This window comes from Pseudopipra pipra, chromosome 20, assembly GCF_036250125.1.
Source record: "Pseudopipra pipra isolate bDixPip1 chromosome 20, bDixPip1.hap1, whole genome shotgun sequence".
Taxonomy (NCBI): Eukaryota; Metazoa; Chordata; class Aves; order Passeriformes; family Pipridae; genus Pseudopipra; species Pseudopipra pipra.
The window spans coordinates 10,262,827-10,285,217 of NC_087568.1; the positions used below are offsets into that span (position 1 = coordinate 10,262,827).

At 57.6% G+C, this 22,391-nt stretch overlaps 3 protein-coding genes across 9 annotated transcripts; 1 reads left to right on the forward strand and 2 right to left on the reverse strand.

The window, feature by feature from the left end:
- Positions 1–73: 73 nt before the first annotated feature.
- Positions 74–11,399, reverse strand: WDR31 (WD repeat domain 31). 5 transcript variants are annotated; one of them, XM_064677227.1, is made up of 11 exons: positions 11,255–11,399; positions 8,731–8,843; positions 7,592–7,711; positions 6,695–6,845; positions 6,206–6,280; positions 5,134–5,278; positions 4,950–5,050; positions 3,986–4,053; positions 3,430–3,556; positions 2,082–2,244; positions 74–704 (listed from the first exon to the last, which is right to left on the reverse strand). In XM_064677227.1, the coding sequence occupies exons 3-11, from the start codon at positions 7,636–7,638 to the stop codon at positions 544–546; spliced, it is 1,038 nt and encodes a 345-aa protein (XP_064533297.1). In that variant the 5' UTR covers positions 7,639–7,711; positions 8,731–8,843; positions 11,255–11,399; the 3' UTR covers positions 74–543. The 5 variants fall into 5 exon arrangements, with proteins under 5 accessions (XP_064533297.1, XP_064533299.1, XP_064533296.1 ...); XM_064677229.1 differs by lacking the exon at positions 11,255–11,399 and adding an exon at positions 10,419–10,511; XM_064677226.1 differs by lacking the exon at positions 11,255–11,399 and adding an exon at positions 9,951–10,185.
- BSPRY (B-box and SPRY domain containing) lies at positions 9,626–19,917 on the forward strand. Of its 3 annotated transcripts, XM_064677213.1 has the most exons (7): positions 10,222–10,341; positions 11,274–11,372; positions 12,432–12,662; positions 14,060–14,085; positions 15,144–15,268; positions 15,585–15,671; positions 19,258–19,917. In XM_064677213.1, exons 1-7 carry the CDS (start codon positions 10,309–10,311, stop codon positions 19,782–19,784), a joined length of 1,128 nt encoding a protein of 375 aa, XP_064533283.1. In that variant the 5' UTR covers positions 10,222–10,308; the 3' UTR covers positions 19,785–19,917. The 3 variants fall into 3 exon arrangements, 2 of the variants coding, with proteins under 2 accessions (XP_064533283.1, XP_064533284.1); XM_064677214.1 differs by lacking the exon at positions 15,585–15,671 and having other exon boundaries at positions 10,233–10,341; XR_010435497.1 differs by lacking the exons at positions 14,060–14,085; positions 19,258–19,917 and having other exon boundaries at positions 9,626–10,341; positions 15,585–15,662.
- Positions 19,918–21,209: 1,292 nt separating this feature from the next.
- HDHD3 (haloacid dehalogenase like hydrolase domain containing 3) lies at positions 21,210–22,094 on the reverse strand. The gene has a single exon (XM_064677235.1). The coding sequence runs from the start codon at positions 22,092–22,094 to the stop codon at positions 21,378–21,380; it is 717 nt and encodes a 238-aa protein (XP_064533305.1). The 3' UTR covers positions 21,210–21,377.
- Between the last annotated feature and the right edge of the window lie 297 nt (positions 22,095–22,391).

The following is a 22,391-nucleotide window of genomic DNA, read 5'->3' on the forward strand; positions in this document are numbered from 1 at the left end:
TCTTGTGCCATGTCCCACGTGCCAGCTCTTGGTGCCTCCCAGGGAAAATAGTATGGGACGAGAGGCCAGCAAGTAACACAGAAGAATATTTATTCACAGTCTCCTCTGGTTCAAGCCTGGACATCAGCTAAAGTGCTACAGTGTGTCCCCCTTGGCTCCTCACAGCTTGTCTGCTCCCTCTGCCCCATCCTGCGCTGCAGGGAGGGTTTGTAAGGAGAATGCCTCCTGCATCCAGGGTTTGGCTTTTCTCCTGGACAGCTCCTCACAAACCACCCGGGGAGTCCCCCTGCCCTGCTGCTCGGGCACATGGTCCCTGTGCCCGTGGGCAGGGGAGGCTCTGGGGGTCCCATCCTCTCGGGGGCTGGTCTGTGTCGGGGGTCCCTGGGTCTGTGTGGGGGTCCCTGGGTCTGTGTGGGGGTCCCTGGGTCTGTGTTGGGGTCCCTGGGTCTGTGTGGGGGTCCCTGGGTCTGTGTGGGGTCCCTGGGTCTGTGTGGGGTCCCTGGCTCAGGACGCTGCCAGGGGCTGGTCTGTGGGGTCCCTGGCTCAGAACGCCCCCAGCTCCCGCAGGGCGGGCTCGGCGCCGCCGCCCAGGCGCAGCACGTGGATGCCGGAGCTGGCGCTGGCACAGAGCAGGGTGGAGCTGTCGCAGGCGGCCAGCGAGGCCAGCGGGCCAGAGCCCTCCAGGGACAGCGTGGCCAGGCAGGCTGGGGAGGGAACAGAGGGACACCGAGATGAGGCAGCACCACACCGACCTCCCACCTCCCAGCTCTGCCCTCCTGAGCTGCTCCCCCCCGCTCTCCCGGGTCCACACATCCGAAGGCACCGGGATGTGCCCTCTGGAAGAGAGACCCTCCCCCCCGTACAGTCCCCAGGGGATCTGAGCATTGATCTGGGCACTGGCTGGCTGAGAGGGATCCAGTCTGGGGTCAGGCTCTGCCCCTTCCCTGGAGAGGAAGCAGGACTGGGTGGACACACAGACCCCCCAGGCAGAGCTGCAGGGCTTGCCTGGAGCCATTCCCAACACGCCTTTTTCTCCCAAATGTCTTCCAGTCCAGAATATTTTTTCCTAAAGGCTGCATTACACTCACACAGTTTTGATGAGCCTCCAAAAAAGGAAGAGAAATCAGACTGACAATATCCAGCATCACATCAGCCCTTCTGTGTGTTATTAAACCCCCCTGAGGCAGAGTTTGTGCAAAGACACAGCCCCATGTTGAATTGTCAGAGGAGCTGCCCTTGGCACAGACCTACAAGCAGCTGCCTTGTGGTGACCTGCACCCTTCCAAGAGCAGCTGAATCACAGTCACCCAGCTGGGAAGGCAAGAGGATCAAAGCTGCACCTTGGCGTGCACAGGCACAAGGGCACACGAACAGGGAAGTGAAACAGCAGGTCCCTCTCTGTGGGAGATCCTCAGGTTTCTATTTTCAACCCATCTTAAAGAAGTGCACTTGAACAGGGGCTTAGCCCCAGGGAGTGTCTAATGCTGGTGCCTTGGACTGCATTCCATGCAGGGCTCTCAACCTGAACAGCTTCCTAAGAGGTCTCTGCTGCTGCACAAGGGTTACCAAGAGCCTGCTGCTATGGCAGGGCCTGGCAGGTAAACAGCCTTTGTGCAGCTCAGGGGAGGACTCAGCCCTCAGCACCAGCTTTAACCCCACAGGAGCCCTTCAAAGGGGCAACCAAAGTGAGGGCAGTGGTTGAGCAGCCCTCTGTCCTCCAGCACAACCATTCCTTACAACTCTTCAGTGAGATCTCTGAAATGCTCTGGGTTTTTTTTATTTTTATCATTTGTTCATTGCTGAACTTGGATGTATCTTTAAAAGCCATCTCATAATTCTTCCTTTTAGTTTAGGAAGGACACTTGTCACCTCTGACATGCACCCACCCCACCTCCTCCTCTGCAGGGCAAGCAGAAGCCCCTGGGTTTGCTCTGGGAGATGTCTCCACCCTGCCCTGCAGCTGGAATGGAGTAAATTCCAGAGATTTCAGGCTTCATCCCGCCCATCACCACCGGGAGACAGACACAAGGAAGCAGTTTTGTTCTCCCAGAGCACCGAGGATGGGCAGGAGCCCCCCCTACCTGCCGTGTCCCGGTGCCAGACCTTCACTGTGCTGTCGCTGGAGGATGTGGCGACGCTGGGGGCGAGGGCTGGGCCCCGGGGGAGGAAAACACACGAGGTGGTGGTCTGGAAATGCCCCCTGTACTCACACACCCGGCCCCGGGTCTGCCGCAGGTCCCACAGCTGCAAGGGAACAGGAGAGCTCAGAGCCGGGTCTGACACTGTCAGGGGCCCGCAGGGAGCCGAGTGACACGGGAGGGAAGAGGGGGTTGGGTAAGTTGCTCCTTGCCAATCCTCAATGCCCATTGCCTTTGTCCCTGCTCATGCTCACAGTCCTGGGGAATGTCAAATCCCAAAGGATTTTCACCATCGATGACTATTTGAGCCCACAGAGCCAAGGCTGAGCAGGGAGGTAACAAGGCTCCACCCTGCTCCCATCCTCGGCCCTGCCCTCCCTGGGATGCGATGGGATGGGGATGGGATGGGATGGGGGGGGATGGGATGGTCTCATCCTCTTGATCCTCACACACAGGGCTGAGAACCTGCCAATTCTAAGCTCAGTTCTGTCTAAGAGACACAGAATGCCAGCTCTGAACCCCTGTGTGGCTAAATGCTCTAACCAGGTTTGGGGTCACTCAGACATTGGCACAGCCCTGTTTGTGTTGTGAGGTAGCCAAGGAAACTCCAAAATTGGTTCACACTGACTGGACCTCCCTAATCATTGAACACTGTGGGTTTTTCTCCTTTTCTTCAAGTGACTTTACCGTGTTCCTGCTTTCAAGGCCTTGTATTTTCAGAGGGGAAAACGTGGATCTGGGAAAGATTCCCCAGGGCACAGAGGAGAAAGGCAAACGTTGCTCAGCAGCACCACAGAATAATGAGCTATTGTGAAAGCTGAATCTCTGGTTTGGAAACACCTGGAGCACAGGGGCCCTTACAGGCTTTCTGCAAGAACCTCATGCTCCTCAATGCCTTCCATTGTTTTTTCCCTGTGTGTTTTACTGAAATAAAATGCTAGACTGGTTTGGGTTGGGAGGGACATTAAAAATCAACTAGTTCCATCCCCCTGCCATGGGCAGGGACACCTTCCACTAGACCAGGTTGCTCCAAGCCTCATCCAGCCAGGCCTTGAACACCTCCAGGGATGGGGAAAATCCCAGTGCTTTAATCAGGAACATATTCTCTGACATTCCCTGAGCAGAACTTCCCAAAGGGACAGGCAGGAAGACACTAAGCTCTGGCGCTGGCTGGTGACACCAGCACAAATCCAGTGCAGTGGGAGGACTCAGATCCCTGGGGCACTGCTGTGCTGCTCTCTGCTGTGTCCTGTGGACGCTGGAGGAAGGAGCAGGGGCCCAGCACACTCACGGTGGCCTCTCCCCCCTGGCTGCTGCTGAGGCAGTACCGCCCGTCCTGGCTCACGTCACAGCACGTCTGGATGTGCTGCTTGGCTGGGAACGTGTGTGCCACCTGCAGCTCCCGGCTGTCCCAGATCCTGGGGAACAGGACAGGGGAAGGGCACTCTGAGGCATCATCTCCACGATGGGCTTCCCTCCGTGCCCTCCCGCTCTGCCCTTCTGCCATCCCTCCTGGGGCAGCCCCCTCCTGCCTCCAGATCCACCCCTGCAGTTATCCATCCTGGATCACTCTCCAGCCAGAGCAGCCGAGCTGAGCCTTCTGTCCCACAAACTCTCCTTTTCACTTGCAGTCACCACCCAGTGCTGCTCACAGCCCCTGTGCCCCTGGCTGTCCTCTGCTGACACTGTGCTCCAAGGCCCAGCTGAGCTGGAAAGTGGCTTCTGGCCACACCAGCAGCTGGTCATGACAATGACCAAAGAACAGCCCCTTGTGCACTGGCAACTCCCCTACACCCCACCTGCCCCAGGCTGACACTCCCTTCTCTGTGGCCACACGTGGGACTTACCTGGTTGTTTTATCCTCCGAGGTCTGGATGACATAAGGCTCCCCAGGAACCCAGCACAGGTGTGTGACCTGTGGACAGGGAAGGATGAGCAGGAGCCACCTCTGTGTGCAGCCCAGGCTGTGTCTGCTGTGGATGCTCCCACCCTCTCCCTCCTTGTGCTGGGTTGGGAGCTGGAAACGTTGGATGAAGGTGTTTCCTGCTCCCTTCTTGGGCCCAGTCCCTGGGCATGTTTCAGGGAGGGAGGTGCCAGCAGCTCACCAGGACACAGAGCCCTGGGAACAGGGATACCACGGGCACCAGGGGATGGTGTCCACACCAGCTCCACTGCTGGGCTGGTACAGGAGGGAATGCAGAGTGTGGGAGCTGGGGGGGCTCAGTCTGGAGAAAAGGAAGCTCAGGGGGGACCTTCTCACTCTCTGGAACTCCCTGACAGGAGGGAGGAGCCAGGGGGGAGTCAGGCTCTGCTCCCAGGGAACAAGGGACAGGGTGAGAGGAAACGGCCTCAAGTTGTGCCAGGGGAGGTTTAGTTTCGATATCAGGGAAAATTTCTTCACTAAAAGGGTGGTCAGGCACTGGCACAGCTGCCCAGGGCACTGGTGGAGTCCCCATCCCTGGAGGGATTTACAAATGTGTGGATGTGGCACTTGGGGACATGGGCTATGGGTGGCCTTGGCAGTGCTGGGGGAACGGTGGGACTCGATGATCTTAGGGGGCTTTTCCAACCTCAGTGATTCCATGATTCTGAGTGCTTCCTGACAGTTCAGAGTCAGAGCATTAATAAACTGCCACATGTCTCTTGGTACCTTTGTGCTCCTGGACTTGCTGTCAAGGCAGCCTGGGCAGAGCCTCCAGGGCTCCCTTTGGCACCAAGCTCACAGCAAATTCCCTCTACACAGCCTCGTGTGAAAGAACCACGTAGGCAGTGAGGTGCCAGGATGGGATGGGAGGAAGCAGCAGCTCCTACCAGATTCCTGGAGATGGTGGCCCTGGCCAGACACTCCCCAGTCTCTGTGTCCCACTTGCACACGGTGTTGTCTCGTGAGCCCGTGCACAGCTGGGAGGCATCTGCAACCACAAGGGAACAGCAAACCCAAGTCAAGAAGCGTTGTCAGTGAATCCCTGGGGACTGGGGGTGTGCTGTCCCTCACCTGGGCTCACAGCCAGCCCAGTCACAACCAGCTCATGTCCTGGGAAGTGCTGGCTTGGCCCCGACGCCCCGTGAAGCTCCCACATCATCACTGTCTTGTCCCGGGATGCACTGAAGACTCTGCTGGAGTCAAGGGCAGAGGTGACCTGCCAAGGACAAGAGGGAGAAGCTGGCTATCCTCCCAGCCAGCCCAGCTCTGCTCAGGGAGAACGCGACATTTGCTGTCCTGTCACAGCCCAAAACACGCAGGAATGTGCCTGGGGAGAGCCTGACCTTCAAACTCTGACCTTCTCAAACCATGACACCCATGTCCCCCCAGAGCCAGGGATGGTGGATGGGTGCTCTCTTAGTCTCACAAACCATTCATTCTATAGGAAAAGCTTCCTTACAAACCCAAATGAGCCCAGTGCTTGGCTGCCTTGAGCACTGGGGTGAATGAAGCCCCCTCTGTCCCTCCAGTACCCCAACCCAAGGGGACCCCCTGGGGCTGTCCCTGGTCGAGGTGCACACACATACACACCCCTGGATGTCTGCTCTCTGAGGAGAGTGCTGGGCTTTGTCATCATAGTCCCAGAAGGGAAATTAAAGCCCTGCTGTTCCCAGGATTGGTTGGCTGTGGAATAACAAGTCCAGCTGCTGTTCCCAGGATTGGTTGGCTGTGGAATAACAAGTCCAGCAGAACGAGACCCGAAGAAAAGTGAACAGTGTCTCCAAATCAAAAACTTGATCCCATAATTCATCCTTAACCTTTGCTACACAGTCTGCTGGAGGGGAAGACAGGCCTCCTGCAGCCCTGTTTAGTCTGGATGCACTTCAACTTGCTGCTTCCCTGGACAGCAGAGGATCAGCTGGGGCCATGGGAAAGACCTGGTGTGTTCTGATCAGGGAATCATGAATTGTCAAGGTTGGAAAAGACCTTTAGGGTCATCAAATCTGATTGTCCCCAGTTAGATACCAGGGATACTCTGGTCCCTCTTTCTAGTGGAGCAAAGGGGGCCCTGTGTGATGCCAAAGCAGTGCTCCATCATCCCTGGCACCCCAGGAATGCTGACAGGAGACCCCGGCGCTCTCACCTTGGTGACCTCCCGCTCGTGGCCGACGAAGCGCCGCAGGGCAGCCCCGGATCTCCAGCTGCACACAGCCACACTCTGCAGGGACAGGGCAGGGTCAGCAGGGACACAGGGCAGGGAGGCTTTCACACTGTGCACAGCCCACAGGGGAGGGAACAGGTTCCTCTGCTTTTGAGCTCCTGCAGCAGATACAGCTGTCTGTAGAGCCAGGTAACATAAGGGCCAGTGATTCCAAGCCTGGGTGAGACCACTTGATGTGATCTGAGCTCAGGAAAGGTTACAAAATTTGATTCCATGTGCTTCAGTGTGTGCCCTCACTCCAAGCTCATCTTTTCTTTCTGAATTCAGGGACTGACAAAGTTGTTACTCTCCCAGAATGTTCACAGAACAGTTGAACACTTCAAGGAAACGTTCAAAGCTCACATTTAAATCTTATTTTCGAACCTGTTGACGTGTTTTCCGTCCCATGGGCCATGGCAGGGGGTACCTCACCTTATCCCTGCCCCCTGACACACACAGGTCTGGTTTGAGAGCAGCCACAGAGGTGACAGCGTCAGTGTGAGCGGGGCTGTGCTGCCGGGAGGTGCCGATGGATCCCGTCTGTCCCACGATGGATCCCGTCTGTCCCACGGAGCCATCGGCCCTGCAGCACGGACAGACGGGTGGGAGCTGCAGGGCATGTGAGACAAGGTCAAGGTGCCATTCCCGTGACACCAGGTCTGGGAGGTGGCACTGCTGACACCATCTGATGTGACGACCCCTGCCTTAGACAGCCTGAGAGAGGCTGTGAGCGAACCAGGTGAGATGGAACAGACCTACCCCACCTCTAGAGCTGCCAAATATTGGTATGTTTGCTCACTCTGTGCAGGTGCAAAGAGTAAAAGAGATTTTGATCTCACCAGCCCCCACTGTCACTCACATGGGTCAGGCTCAGCTGCTCTTTGCTGTGACACCTCCCTGGCCACACAGTGCCCCCCAGCTCTGTGCCCCCTTCCGTGCTCTCAGCTGCTCTCCAGGCAGAGATTCCCCCCCTTGCTGCCAGACACAGAATTATCTCACTTTGCCAACAAAAGCAATGACAGTCTCTGAAGAGACAGCGAAGCAGTTTGGATATTTGGGCCAAAGAGCCACTCCTGGAGCTGTTCCCCTTCAGAGCTCTGCCTCAGCCATCACAGGGCACAGCCACTCCTGTGAGTGACACTTGGGACTTCAGCCCCCCAAAGAAGCTGAGTAGACTTTAGGAGTGAGAGTCAAAAGTGAAAACCCGATTCACACATTCAGTAATGAAACTGAAACCACGAGCTTGCTCTGTTCTCTGGTCATTTGTGTTCTCTGTTCACTCTCCCACCTGGTTTGTTAACAAGACACGGTCACCCAGCGTTGCTTTACCCATATTTGGTGGTGTGGAAGCTGAGTTTACTCTGCAGTTTCCCCATAGCCCTCCAACGAGCAGGGCCCCCCCACGGGGTGTCACATCAGCACCTCAGGCACCTGCTGCAGGGACACGACCTGTGGGTGAGGGGACACAGCATCACCAGGGATCCAGAGGGGTTTCTGCCTCTTACATATACAGGGTAAGGTGCTGGTAACACGTTATTTACATCCCAATGTCATTTAGAATAACAGGAAAACCTCAGTGGAAGGGGATATCAGGAGGTCCTGAGCCAAATCTTTGGCTTAGAGCAGAGTCAGCAGCAGGGTGAGGTTATTGGAACCTCATGCTGAGCTTAAAAACACCCAGGCTTGGTGAGGCCACACCAGAGAAGGAGTTGCTGCCTGTTGTTCTTCTAGTGCTTTACACTTTCCTCTTACTCCAGTATCTGGCCTTGACTTCCATATATCCAGGTGAGGAGTCTCTGGCAGAGCAGGGCTCAGCATCTCTCCCTCATGTCCTCACAGGTCACAGACTGAGCACAAACCAGTCTCAGTGACAGTGAATTGTCACAGACAATAACTGGCTGCTGCTTAGCTCAAGGCACACTAATTGGATTTGCCCTGCACTATGTGTATGGTGGCATTCCCATCTTCTGGGGCTGTAGTACTTAGCTAATAAAATTCAGGAAAACCCCCTCACACCTTTTCCAGCAATGAAAAAACCTGCTTGAAGGCTCTGTCCACAGAAACTGGAAACCCAAATCCTGGAAGCACTGAGCAAGAGGGGCTGGGTTTCTGCAAAACAATTCCCTTTCTAATTTTACCCTGACAGCCCTTGTAATTAGCAATTAGTAACACCCAGTTAATCACCACCTGCTCTATATATGAGTTTGCATGTCCCAAAGATGTGAGGAATGATCAATCTCACGGCTGAGGGGCCGTGACAATTTGGCAATTTACTCCTTTCAATCAGACCTTGATCGTTTCAGTACGTGAGGAACATGATTTTTCTTTGACAAGAGAGAAGTCTGGACGTTGCTTCTCCTGCAAAACAAGATTCTAGGAAAAGCCAAGATGTAAATTCTGATTTTTAATTACGATGTTCCTTGTCTTCCAGTTAGTTTCCCCACTCTTGCGGTTAATGCAGTCCCTACCTGCACAGAAACTCCGAGGGAGGACACAGAGAAGCTGCTGGTGGCCCCAGGAGGCTGCAGGGAAGGTGGGAGCTCTGTCTTGTGTCTCACTGGGCTCTCCTGCCTCTTCCCCACTGCAAGAAAGAGCATCTTCTGAACCCTGAGTGAGAGCAGTTCTCAGGCAGGATGTTCATCCAAGGTTTTGCTGTCTGCATCCCAACACGTTTATCATCCACCTGCTCCATCACAAAGCTCCAATAACACAGGGGTCCAGCAGCAACTGGACATGAAGTGTCACCTCCAGCAGACTGAGTTTCACGCTAGAGGATCTTCTTATGCTCCCTTCTGCCTTAAATGTATCACTTGACAGAAATCAAACACATTTTTTACTAAATGGCTTTAAAAAAATAACCCACACTACTGCCTCCACCTGTCCAGGCTCTGCCGTGAAACCCTTACCATGGATAGGGAATGACAACAGCCACAGCAGTGGGCACGGGGACCTCAGCAGAGCTCCCCCCATCCTTATCACCCCTCGAGGAGGGTGTTTGACCATCTTTGTGGAGGATGGGATGACACCCTGGCCCCTAGAGCTGGGGGTGACCCTGTGACAGCGGTGCAGGCCCCTGTGCTGGGAGTGTCCCCACGGGGGATCGCTGGGGGCATCCTGGGTCCCTGTGGATGGGGTGGCCCTATGGGGGTCAATGGGGCCATCCTGAGTCTCTATGGATAGGGGTGGCCCAATGGGGCTCAATGGGGCCATCCTGGCTCCCTGTGGGGTGTCAGTGGGGTCATCACATGTCCCCAGGGATGAGGGTGGCCCTGTGAGGGTCAATGGGGGCATCATGGGTCCCTGTGATGGGGGTGACCTGTGGGGGATCAGTGGGGCATTCCAGCTCCCTATGGATGGGGATGACGCCCTGGGCAGTCAGTGGGGTCATCCTGGCTCCCTGTGATGGGGGTGGCCCTGTGGGGGTCAATGGGGCCATCTTCGCTCCCTGTGATGAGGGTGACCCCCTGGGCGGTCAGTGGGGACATTCCAGGTCCCTGTGATGAGGGTGGCCCTGTGGGGTGTCAATGGGGGCATGCCGGGTCCCCGCGCTGGGGCAGCCCCACAGATGCCTTATGGGGCAGCCTGGCAGGGGCAAGGCGGGCGCAGCCCCGGGAAGGGTTTGGGAACAATCCGTGTCCCTGTGGCTGGGGCAGCCCCGCGGCCCAGCCCGGGACCCTCCCGCACTCACCGTGTCCGGAGCAGCCTCGTCCCGCCGTGTCCAACCCGGGGCCGGTCCCGCCGTGTCCCTGCCGATCCCGGTCCCCCCGTGTCCCTCCCGATCCCGGTCCCTCCCGACCCTGGTCCCGCCGTGTCCCTGCCGATCCCGGTCCCCCCGTGTCCCTCCCGACTCTGGTCCCGCCGTGTCCCTCCCCGGGCCGGTCCCGCCGTGTCCCTCCCGATCCCGGTCCCTCCCGATCCCGGTCCCGCCGTGTCCCTCCCGATCCCGGTCCCTCCCGATCCCGGTCCCGCCGTGTCCCGCCCGGGGCGGGGCCGAGCCGAGCTGTGCCGGGCGGCGCCGCCGCCCCCGCGGCAGGTGCGAGCACAGCATGGCCCGGCGGGGCGGGCCGGAGCGGCTGCGGGTGAGCGGGGGGACCCGGCCCGACCTAACCCCGGCCCCAACCCCAACTCCAACCCCGACCCCGACTCCAACCCTGACCCCGACCCTGATCCCGGCCTCGGCCCCGACCCCGACCCTGATCCCGGCCCGGGGCTCGCCGGCGGCTGAGGGGAGCCCGGGGCCGGGCGGGGCGGGGAGAGGGGCCGCGTGTGGGACTGGGGAGTGCCGGCGGGGCGTGAGGGTTCCTGAGGGGGGAGCGGGAGTCCCTGGGAGGGTTTGGGGGTCCTGGACGGGCTGTGGGTCCGTGAGGGAGTGGGGGGTCCCTGGGGGGTGTGGGGCCTCAGAGATCCCTGCAAGGGTGTGGGGATCCCGGATGGGGTGTGAGGTCCTGGGGGGTGTGTGGGATCCTGGGGATCTCTGGGGGCGTGTGGGGATCCTGGACGGGATGTGGGTCCGTGGGGCAGTGTGGGGGTCCCTGGAGAGAGTGGGACCCTGGGGGTCCTTGGCGAGCCGTGGGAGTCCTAGGGGGGGTTTTGGGGCCCTGGAGGGGTGTGGGGCTGCAGGGACCCCTGACCGAGTGTGGGGGTGCCAGACGGGACTGGTGGGATGTGGAGGGGACATGGGACCCTGGGGGTCCTTGGTGGGTGCCTGGGGGTCCCAGACAAGGTATGGGGGTGCCTGGGGGTCCTTGGGCAGGTGTGGGACCCTGCGGGTCCTTGGCGGGGTGTGGGGGACCCTGGTGCGGTGTGAGGCCATGGGAGGGGTCTCCTGTGGGGAGGGGAAGGCTCCCTGTGGGGCTGTGTTGGAGGTCCCCTGTGGGGAAGGGGCTCACTTTGGGGTGGTGCAGGAGGACCCTGGCAGCTGTGGGGCTGGGTGGGGTCAGGCTGGTGGGGGGCTCGGGGTGCTGTGGCCCTGTCCAGGCCCGTGTCCATCACCTGCTGTTCCATGTCCCAGGACGAGCTCGTGGACCGGTGCGAGCGGCTCCAGCTGCAGAGCGCGGCCATCGCCCGGCACGTGGATGAGGTGCTGCCTGCCAAGGACCAGGCTGTCCTGGTGAGTCCCTGCCCCTGCCAAGGACCAGGCTGTCCTGGTGAGTCCCTGCCCCTGCCAAGGACCAGGCTGTCCTGGTGAGTCCCTGCCCCTGCCAAGGACCAGGCTGTCCTGGTGAGTCCCTGCCCCTCTCCCAGCACAGCTGGCCCCATGTGCTCCGTGCTCACCAGTCCCATTGGAGATGCTGAGCTCTGGGGGGCTCATCATTGTGCACGGGTTGTCCTCTCCTACCCCACAGCTGTGGAAGTGGAGTTCTAGGGTGTGCCTGTGATTGCTGCCTCGCCTGCCTAAAAAATGTACATGGACAGTATATTTCTTGGTGTCAGTGTATAGCAATCACTAGGAACAGTGTCTCAGCAGTTCCTGGTTTTGTTTGTTCCTTGCTGTCACTGAGGATGAGGGCAAAGGGCAGTTATAGAATCATAAAATCACAGAGTAGTTTGGGTTGGAAGGGCTTTAAAGACCATCTTGTTCCAAGCCCCTGCCATGGGCAGGGACACCTTCCACTAGCCCAGGTTGCTCTAAACCCCGTCCAGCCTGGCCTTGGACACTTCCAGGGATGGGGTAGCCACAGTTTCACTGGGCAACCTGAGCCAGGGCCTTATCACCCTCACAGGGGAGAATTCCTTCTCAATATCCCATCTATCCCTGCCCTCTGGCAGTGGGAAGCCATTCCCCTTGTCCTGTCCCTCCAGGCCCTTGTCCAAAACCCCTCTCCCCTCTTTAGGCACTGGAAGGGGCTCTAAGGTTTTCCCAGAGCCTTCTCTTCTCCAGACTGAGCAGTCCCAGCTCTGTCAGGCTGTTCTCATGTGTCTCACCAGTAGTGAATCCATGGAGATCTGCTGAGGGACAGGACTCCGGTCCTTCACAGGTTGTCACAGGCCAGGAGGCTGTAGGTGGGTTTGGGACTGGTTGTCCCATTTACCTGCACTTGTATCATGACAGTTGCTCAGTTAACAGAGTGATGTTGATGGCTGAGCCCACAGGGAGCCGGCAGGAGCAGCTGGGGCTCTTGCTGGGGCTGCAGCCAGGCTGATGTTGCTGCTGTCCCTGCTCTGGCAGAACGCGGCCAGCGCGGCGCGGGAGCTGGTGATCCAGAGGCTGCTCTTCGTGGGCAAGGCCTGCGAGAACGAGGAGCAGCGGCTGCTGGAGAGGGTGCACGCGGAGGAGGAGAGGGCACACCAGAGCATCCTGACCCAGCAGGTGCACTGGACAGAGGCTCTGCAGAAGCTGGGAGCCCTCCGGACCTACCTGGTGGACATGATCACCAACCTGGATGACCAGGGCCTGCTGGTGAGAACTGCTCCATGTTCTGAGGGACGGGTCAGTCAGCCCAGAGGTCACCTGGAATTCCTACCGTGGGACTTAAATATGGTGTTCAGCAACTGCTGTGCTGACAGCAAGGAGGCAGAGCTGGACAGGACCTACATCTGCAGGTCTAGCTCAGGGAACCTCCTTGACCTGGTCCTGACAAGCCCCTGTGGTTTCTCAGTGGTTCCCAGAGCATCTGCTCTTGCTTGCAGTGAGGTCCAGAACCACCCACGCTCAGGTGTCCAAGCTCTTGGCTTACAGCTGCCCTTAGGCCAGACAGCCAGGACAGCTGTGGGCTGAGAGCTGCTCTTACAGCAATTCATTGTGCCACCAGTTTTCAACTGTTGTGTGTAGTTTGAATCAAAACCGCTTTCCACATCTCTTCTGGAAAGTCCTCCCTGTCATCTGGCACAGCTCTCTTTGGGATATTTGCTGTGCAGAGCAGCCTGTGCTTCCTCTCCCTCAGTTCCTTCTCTGGTTATTGAGTTGTCTAGGTTTACCCAAGTGATTCCTCTCAGTTTGGAAGGGAGCAGGTTGGTCTTCCACCACCATGCTCAGCCTCTGCTTCCCACATGGAAGTTTGTGGGAAAGAGGGCAGCAGCTCTGCTTGGGAAACAGACCCGACCCCATAGAGAGAGGGCAGATGTTCCTTTGATAGGAAAAGCAGAGTCTGTCCTGCCCCAGCACCTCCGCTGGGCTGTGGCTGCACCATGGAGAGGAGAGGCTGGAGAGCAGGACCCATCAGCTGCCTGTGCCAGAGAACAGCCAGACCCTTTTGCCACGTGGTGGAGGGGAATTAGGGACCATGTGTTCTCCAGTTGGATTGCTGGTGTTGGTACTTGTGTCTATCAGGAATCAGCACGTGCCATGCCACAGGCCTGCAGCTTGCCCTGCAGCTCGGATTTGAGCAGGGATCAGATATTTTCCTACCACTTTACTGTATCTGGAGAATGCTCGTGACCAGCAGGAACAGAAACAAGTGGGACCAACCACCTGACTCTTGACTTAGTTCCTCTGCCACCACCCCCCTTGCTGAAAGCCCTGGGGTTGTTTGCTGGAAGCACAGGCTGTTCCTGCAGCATTCCCTAGTGGAGTGGGAGCAGAGGAAGGGCAGCAGACACTGCCCCAACTGTAGAGGATGTATTGCCCTCAACCATTCCCACTCATTTTCTGAGTTGAGGGGTGGGAAGTGCTGCAGCTAAGGAAAATGGATGTTGGATGCTCCCCCTGCTCCCCAGGGTTGCTGTTGGGGTGAGGGGTGGTTTCTCTGGATCAGGAAGGAAAACACTGCTCCTGGTCCTGGGTTTGCTGTGCCCCAGCCTGTGTTTGGGATCTGTAGGCATTTCAGCTCTGGTGACTCCTTCTTTCCTTGTCCCCAGCGCGCAGAACGAGAGATCTTCGAGAGGTCAGTGCCTGGCTGCTCCTGCTCCTGCTCCTTTCCCTGACCCTGCTCCAGGCTCGCCTGCCTCCCTGCAGCTCCTGTGCAGTGCCATGGCTCAGGCACCCTGGACACCTCTGTCCTCCCTCTGCTCTTCTGCTGGGGACAAGGACACAGCACAGAGATGCCACTCTCATCTCTGCTCTGCAGCAGCCTGGCCCCTGGAGATGCTCCATGTGCAGTGCCAGAGCAGCAGCCCTTGTTTACAGGAGAACTTCTCCAGCTCCTCAGAGCACTCCCCGCGGCTTGCTGGGGGTTGGAGCAGGCCTGTCCCTGCTGTTGGCAGGAGGTGGGATGGTCCTGGTGGGAAGCTGGTGTGCTCCATGCTGGGGTGGCTGGCACAGCCTCAGTGTCCCCAACAGCTCCGTGGGTGACGCTGGGCTGCCCTTTCCTGAAGAGGCACCTCGGGGGCTGGGTTTTCACAGCCTTTTGTCTCCCTGGCTCCTGTGGGGGTGCTGGCCCTGTGCTGCCCAGAGGGCTGGTGGGGTATTTGTGCCTGTAGAGAGTACAGAATGTGCCACAGCATGTCAACACCAGCCTGTGCCACAGCCTTTCCTCACAACCACGAGTTGTGTGGGTGCTGCAGGCCACAGGAACAGCAAACCGTCTGTGTCTTGCTGTGCTGGGTGAAACCCGGCTCCTGCCACACCCCCTGGGCTCCAACTGTTATAAAGAGGGAAATCTGAGTCTCTCACTGTTCATTGGGCTCCCTTTGTACCTTGATGGCCGCTCTCAGACACATTTATTTACCCTGTGTCTGCTGAGTGAGGAGCTGTTGATTCAGGCTGCTGGGATGTGCTTTACAACACTGCAGTCCTTTCACAAGGGACTGTAAGCAAAGCCAACCGAAAGTATCACTTAAAGTATGGCTGAGGGCCAGAGCTGGCTCAGAAACCCCCTCTGGGGTCACTCTGCAGCCAGAGCTCCTCTTTAACCTCTGCCATACCTCCTAAGTGATCTTTATAAACACCTCCCAGCACAACAAATCTTTGTATTTTGAAATTACTCTTGTTTTCCTTTGCTAGGACAGAGGTGGCAGAGGGAATCTTGGAGCCACAGGAGTCCCTGAAGTTAAACTTTAATCAGACGTGTGTTCAGAGTCCACTCCTGCACCGACTGTGGGCCTCTGCTGTGCTCTGCTGCCTCACAGGTCAGTGTCTCCCGAGCTCTGGGGATTCCTGCACCCTCATTCATGTTGGGCCCAAAGAAACACCCTCATGTTATGTCAAAACCTCCTGGTGCCCTGTCCTGTCCCTCTGCTCTCCCAGCCCCTGCTTGTTTCCTGGAACCCCCCAGCCAGGGGAGCAGCAGCAGCAGCTGTGGGAGGTTTGGGGGGTGCAGTGGGGGCTCCAAGCAGGTTGTGGCTCAGAGCAGAACCGGAGTTTGAAAAGACACTTTGTTTTATCAGCTCTGTGGCTTAAGCTCACGTGGTTTCTTTTGCTGTTTCCTGGGTGGCTTGGTGACAGCAGTGAAGCTGACTCTGCTGGGGAATCTGTCACAGAAATCCCTCTTCACCACGTTCAGCACTGGGTTGCTGGGCATTTTAAAAGAGGGTCAGTTCACCTGTGGGGTGTCTGTGAGTGACACCCCACAGTGAGGAGATGCAGCAGCTTTCTGCTCACAGGCTGAGATTGTGGCTGTGCACGAGCTGGTGGTTTTTAGGGGTGTTTGTGCTCTGGCTCAGCTCTTTCTGTACAGCTGGGGCTGCACTGGAGGTGTTTGCCAGGCCAGTGACAGGCTCTGGGTACGAGTTTAGCAGATTGGTGTTGGCTGTATTGAGCAGGGAGAGACAGTTTTCTCCTGGCTGTGATGTGCTTGGGTGGCTGGTTGTGAAATGTTTGCTTTTACTCTGACTTTAAGGCCATCACTAGAGCATTTCAAACGTGAGTTTTGTTTCTCAGAGGTGGCAACGTCCTTTACAGGTTGCCTTGTGAACAGTCCCTGGGGTGATTTTCCCAAAGTTTTTGTATAAACTTTGCTGATGAGCTGTTTTCAGTTTTTCCCTGTTTCCAGGCCCCTCTCCAAGGTCTGTGCTTTGGCCTTTTCTTGCTCCTGTAGTTTTGACTTCTGCTCGAGAATCTATGCTACCAAGCACCACATCATCTGTTTCTTCTACTGCAAATTCTGATGTCGTTCTCCCTTTGTGATTCATTTCCCTCTTGAGTCTTTGGATGTCTGCAGTCATGGAAGGTGTCCCTGCCCACGGCAGGGGGTTGGGACTGGGTGATCTTTAAGGTCCCTTCCAACCCAACCCAGTCTGGGATTCCATGCCAGCTCCTGCAGTTGTGCATTGACAGTGTCACACAGGATCACTGAGGTTGCAAAAGCCCCCCAAAATCATTGAGTCCAACCTTTGATCAGTCCCCACCTTGTCCCCCAGCCCAGAGCACTGAGTGTCACATCCAGTTGTTGCTTGGACACCTCCAGGGATGGGGACTCCACCACCTCCCTGGGAGCCCCTTCCAATGCCTGACCACTCTTTCCATGAAGAAATCCTTCCAGAAAGAATCAGTTGAGCAGGTTCTTGGCTGATGTTCTGAGCCATAAAGTCAAGGAAGAAACCTTTCCCTAATTCTCTTGGTTGTGACATGTTTGTTTTTAAGGATTCCTCTCCCAATACCATCCTTGTAAAATGTGATGGCTCTAAGGCATTCAGTGCTTGTAGTGGGTGTGTTGGTGCACTTATTACACAGGAATTTCACTCTGGGGTTTTTTTGAGTGTGTGGTTACATTTAACTGTCATTATTGCATGCTGAGGATTCCTGCTGTATCCTTGTGGATCTCCTCAGTCCACAGTCCACCCAGGACCAAACCTTAGAGGTTTAATATTAACTGCAGTGGTCTGAGCTTGTTCAGACACAGTAGTGTTATGTGTCACTTTGTGGTCCCTTCTCCTAAAGGTAGTTGAGCAGTTGGCTGTCTTGTTTATTTGCTTGAAAACACAAAATTCCCAGCCTTGACAGCTTGCTCCAAACCTCTCAAAAACTTGGAAAGCAGCAGGAAAAAGAGCCTCCATTTCCCTCTCAGAAATAAACATGATTCCTTTGATGTCTTCACTTGGCATCCAGGCTTCTGTATCACTTACATGTGAGGTTGGCAGCTTTTTCCTTACACCAAGAGATGATGTAAATCTCCTGGCACAGTTTTGGGAGGAATCTGGGTTCATGGGAACTTGGATTTTTAAAAGCAGTCAAATGTGCTGCAGCCAACATGTATGTGCTTACCAGAGCTGTTAACTGTGTTAACCTGGCATCCCTCATCTCCCAGGGCCACCCTGATGGGTACAGTACACAGAGAAGATAGATTTGGGGGTGAGATGAATTCCTGATTTAATCATTAATCAGAATATATGGGAGAATCTGAAGGGCAGATTTAATCATGACAAAACACCTGTGTGTGTGGGAAAATGTGCTGATCTGAATTACTCTGCTGTCACCCTGCCAGTGCTGCCCCTCCCTCAGATGCTCCCCTGGAATTCCAGCACTGTGGTGTCTCTGGGGTGGTGTTTCCCTGCGTGGATGATCCCTGTCCTGGAGCACTGGAATGCAGCCCTAGATTAGATGTGTGCTGCACAATATGAGGTTTAGTGCCCTCCTTCTGTCAGAGGAAGATAAATTCTGGTACTGCTCCCTTTTCTATGAATTCAGAGCAGCTTTTGGCTTCCTGGAAAGCCCCTCTGCACACGGGCAGCGTGGGCAGCCACGGCCACGGAGCTGTGGAAGGCACGGCTGGGGTTTGGCTGCTGCTCAGGGAAATAAATCAAGGGGCTGAGGCTGGCAGCTCCAGCTGCAGGGGATGGGCTTCAGCTCCTCCTTGGGTTCACTCTTGCCTGCAGTTGCTCCCACCTAACATGGAAGTGTGTGTGTGGCATCTCCCTGCACTTCCCAGCCTCAGTGCATCTGCCAGGGAGCACCTGGGGAGGTGCAGCCCGGGCTGCTGCTGGGTCTGCTCCCTGTCAGAGGGATGTGACCTGGGCCCTGGAGCAGGCTGGGCTCTGGGATGGTTTGGTTCCTTAGGGCCTCATCCTGCTGTGTGCTGGGCGCTGAGCAGAGGGTGGTTGGGCATTCCAGGGTAGAGCTGGTGGCAGGGCTGGGACAGCGACTGGCTCCCTTGCTCCAGCCTTGCTTTTGTGGCAGTTTAAGACCTAAAATGAATGAAGTGAGAGTGGGGGAAGGCAGGGGCACCCACTGGCAGGAACTGGGAGCAGGTGAGTCAGCTGGACATCAGCCTCATCTCTGCTTCACAAATTTAGGGATGGAGGGACCCACTCGTGCAGTTACTCAGCACTCCCAGGGTCTGCAGACCCACTGAGGGGTCTCGGGGAGGGCTGTGCAGCCAGGGCAGGGCACTGTGATCTTAGAGGTCTTTTCCAAAATTAGTGATCCCGTGATTCTGTGGTCCTGAAATGGTGCAGACCCCCATGGGGTGCAGGGTCCTCCAGCCAGCCTGGCTCACCCCGGGCTGGGTCTGTGCAGCTGGGCAGCCCCTGACTTCACAGCAGAACCAGACTGAGCCAGGGCCCTGCTCATCTCTAAGCCTGGTGCCACCTCCCCCCACTGCTCCCAGCACCTCAGGGTGGGTTGATTAACAACTGGGGCTTTGTAGCAGGAAAGAGATTGCCCTGCCCAGCCCTCTCCATCCCTCCCCGTTCCTGTTTTACCGGCTTTGCAGGTTTTCTGCTCACAGCCCTGTCCTTGCCAGGCTCTTGGCTCACCCTTGCTGGGAGAGGAGCAGCCAGGCCCTGCTCACCCACCATGGAGGTGGGAAGGGACAGGAACTGAGGTTTGGGTCTCTCCCAAAAGCAGGGTGAGCTGAACCTGCTGAGTTCTGTTTTGTGGGAAGTCAGGCCAGGGGCAGAGTAAAGATGACCAGCATCTTTGACTCTCCAGGGCTTCAAGTGCAAGGGTGTAGAGGTGCGTGGGGAGTCTGGTCTTAGGTGAGTCTGTGCCTTGTTCTGGCCCTGGCTGAGAGAAGAAGCTGTGGGAATGGCCGTGCTGGCACCCCTGGGAGCAGATGTGTCCCCAGCAGTGATGTGTGAGGAGAGGGTGGTTGTGGTTCTCTTTCTGATGGCCATAACTGCTTCATGTGGTTCAGGTGGGGACTACCAACTCTGTGCTCACAGTGTGGCTTCTTTTTCAGGCTCACAGGAGATTCACATCAATGAGAGAACCCTCAGCCCCCACCTCAGCCTGTCAGAGGACAAGAGAACGCTGACCTTCAGTCCCAAGAAAGCCAAGGTGGACTTGGACTGCCCGGAGCGGTTTGACCACTGGCCCAACGCCTTGGCCACTGCAGCTTTCCACTCTGGGCTGTGTGCCTGGAAGGTGGGCGTGGAGCAGAGCTGTGCCTACAAGCTGGGGGTTTGCTACAGCTCCGTGCCCAGGAAGGGCTCTGCCAACGAGGGCCGCCTGGGATTCAACGCTGCCTCCTGGGTGTTCTCGCGCTATGACCGGGAATTCCGGTTCCTGCACGCGGGGCAGCCCCAGCCCGTGGAGCTCATCAAGGCCCCGGCCCAGATCGGGGTGCTGGTTGACTTTGCGGGGGGAGAGGTGCTTTTCTACGACCCCGACTCCTGCACTATCCTCTTCTCCCACAGGGAGACCTTCACGGAGCCCGTCTACCCCGTGTTCGCCGTGGCACACCAGAGCATCTCACTGGTCCAGTGAGCAGGGCCTGAGTGTGACTGTGTGTGCTCTGCACTGTGCCCTGGGGGGAAAGGAGCCCAGGCAGGGCTGTGGGCTGTGTACAGTGTTCAGACAACACCTGCTTTCACACTACAGCTGTTCTTCACGTGTTTTACAGCAGCTCTCCTGTCCTGTGTCTGCCGTGCTGGGATGAGGGGTCAGGGAATGCCTGGCTGGGCCAACTGCTCTTAGGTGGAGTGTTTAATTTCTGCCTGACCAAGGGCAGCTTTCCAGCCTGGTGGGAGGCTGTGAAAAATGGGACAAATAGTAAGAGGTGTGTATGGAGAGATGGCAGGGAGGAGGCATGTGGAAAGGGAAATAACAGCTCTGCAACTCCCTGACAGGAGGGTGGAGCCAGGTGGGGCTTGGTCTATTCTCCCAAGTAACAAGTGACAGGACAAGAGAAACAGCATCAAGTTACTCTGGGAGGGTTCAGGTTGGGTATTAGGGAAAGTTTCTTCACTGAAAGGGTGGTCAGGCATTGGCATAGCTGCCCAGGACAGTGGTGGAGTCACCAGCCCTGGAGGGGCTTGAAAGGGGTGTGGATGTGGCACTTGGGGACATGGGTAAGTGGTGGCCTGGTTAGTGCTGGAGGAATGGTTGGACTTGATCCTAAAGGTCTTTTCCAACTTAAATGATTTTGTTAGTCTCTGACTGGGACCCAGCTGGAGACACACTTTTGGGAGGAGCTGCCCCATTGCAGAGCAGGACAGTGCAGGGAGTTGTCCCCTCCTGGGACAGGGGCACCCCTGAGGGGCTGTGTCCAAGCACGGGAGCAAGCAAAGAGCAGCAGAAAGAAACCAAACCTGAGTGTCACCAAAGGGAGTGGGGTTGAGTTTAACATGGTGCAAACACAGGGAACTGATGGAAGGCAGGGAGGAAGGAGAGGTGTTGGCCTGGAGTTGAGCCAGGGAGCAGGGCAAGGGGTTTAAAATGGTCATCTTTATTTCTCACTGCCCAAATCAGTGAAGTTTGTTAATTGTCAGTTCGTTAAGTGAAGTTGCCCATCTCCAGACTGTTCAGTCTACAGAGGGAGACCTGCAGCCACCTCCTGGCCACTCCTGTTGGGAAGAGGGGGATGCAAGGCTGGGGTACACTGAGGTGTGCAGGGCCTGTGCAGGGGTGTCCCAAGTGCTCTGTTTGGGCAGACCTTCCCTGGGATGGGGAGCCTGAGTGTTCTCTTTGAGACCTTCCCTGGGACTGAACCTGCACTTGCACTGGGGGATTCTTGATCCTCTCCCCAGGGTGACTGAGAAGAGATAAACCCCAATGTCTGCCTCCATCTCACCTGCCAGAACGAACCTCTGGAGCGTGACCCATTCCCAGCCCCGTTAGGGGAAGACAGCACTGCTGACACCCCCCCTTCTGGAGTGTTTTCAGAGCCGTGAAACAAAGCAGCAGCACCACTGGCTGTCAGATATGTTTTATTGCAGGAACACCCCTCCTGCTCCGTAGGCAGCGCTGCTCCCTGTGCTTGATCCGCTCGCTGCTGTTCCCTGCCCCCTGGCAGCAGGGAATCCCACACCAGGACCAGTTCAGCACCCGGCAGCAGCGCTGGGCTCCTCCAAACCGCAGCTACCCCTTCTCGATCCGGGCCAGGAGGTGGCTGAGGGTGGGCAGGACGTGCTCGGGGGGCACCTCGGGCTCCGGGCCGTGCCCGGCCGTGTGGAGCAGGAAGCTGTGCATGCCCACGGCCCGGGCAGCCCGGTAATCCCGGGTGTAATCATCCCCAACGTGAGCCGCCTGCTCCGGGGGGACGCCCCCGAGCCGCAGGGCCTCCTCGAAGATCTTCCTGTTGGGCTTGGCGGCCCCCGCGGCCTCGGAGGTGAGCACGAACGCGAAGTGGTGCCGCAGGTTGCACTGCGAGAGGATGTTTTCCAGCCGGTTGTCGAAGTTGGACACGACGCCCATGCGGAAGCCGCGCTGGCGGCACCGGCTCAGGGTCTCCTCGGCCCCGGGCAGCAGCTCCCAGTTGTGGGAGCTGCAGTAGTCGCGGTAGAGCTTCTCTGCCAGCGCCGTCAGGGCTGCACCGTCCTGCACCCCCGAGAGCACGAAGGCCTGTTTGACCACGTCCACCCACCACTGCCGGGAGCTGAGCCCCTGCCCCCGGCCGTAGTTGGGGAAGCGGCGGCTCTGGGCCCCGTAGGCCTCCCGGAACGCCCGTCCCAGAGCCTCCGGCTGCACCTGCAGCCCCTGCGCCCGCGCCTCGGCCGCGTAGCTCTGCCCCACGGGCCGCCGCAGCCGCAGCAGAGTGTCCTTCACATCCCAGGTCAGCAGGCGCAGCCTGAGCATGGCCTCGGGTACAAGGGCAGCCAGGGACACGGGTGAGAGGCAGGCGCTCCGAGAGCGAGTCAGTGCCGGTCACATCGGAGGGGTGCGGGCACCCCGGCCCTCCGTCCGCCTCAGTCCCGGGTCAGTGTCCCTCGTGGGGGGCTCAGGGCCCCGCTGGGGTCCGCACGGACACACGGCAGGGACGGAAAACCCTGCTGCGAGCGCCAGGGGCGAAGTCCGCCAGGCCGGGCAGCGACACTCCCCCCGCGGGCGGGGGCACCCGGGCTGGGGGGACGGGGCACACCCGGCACCGCACCG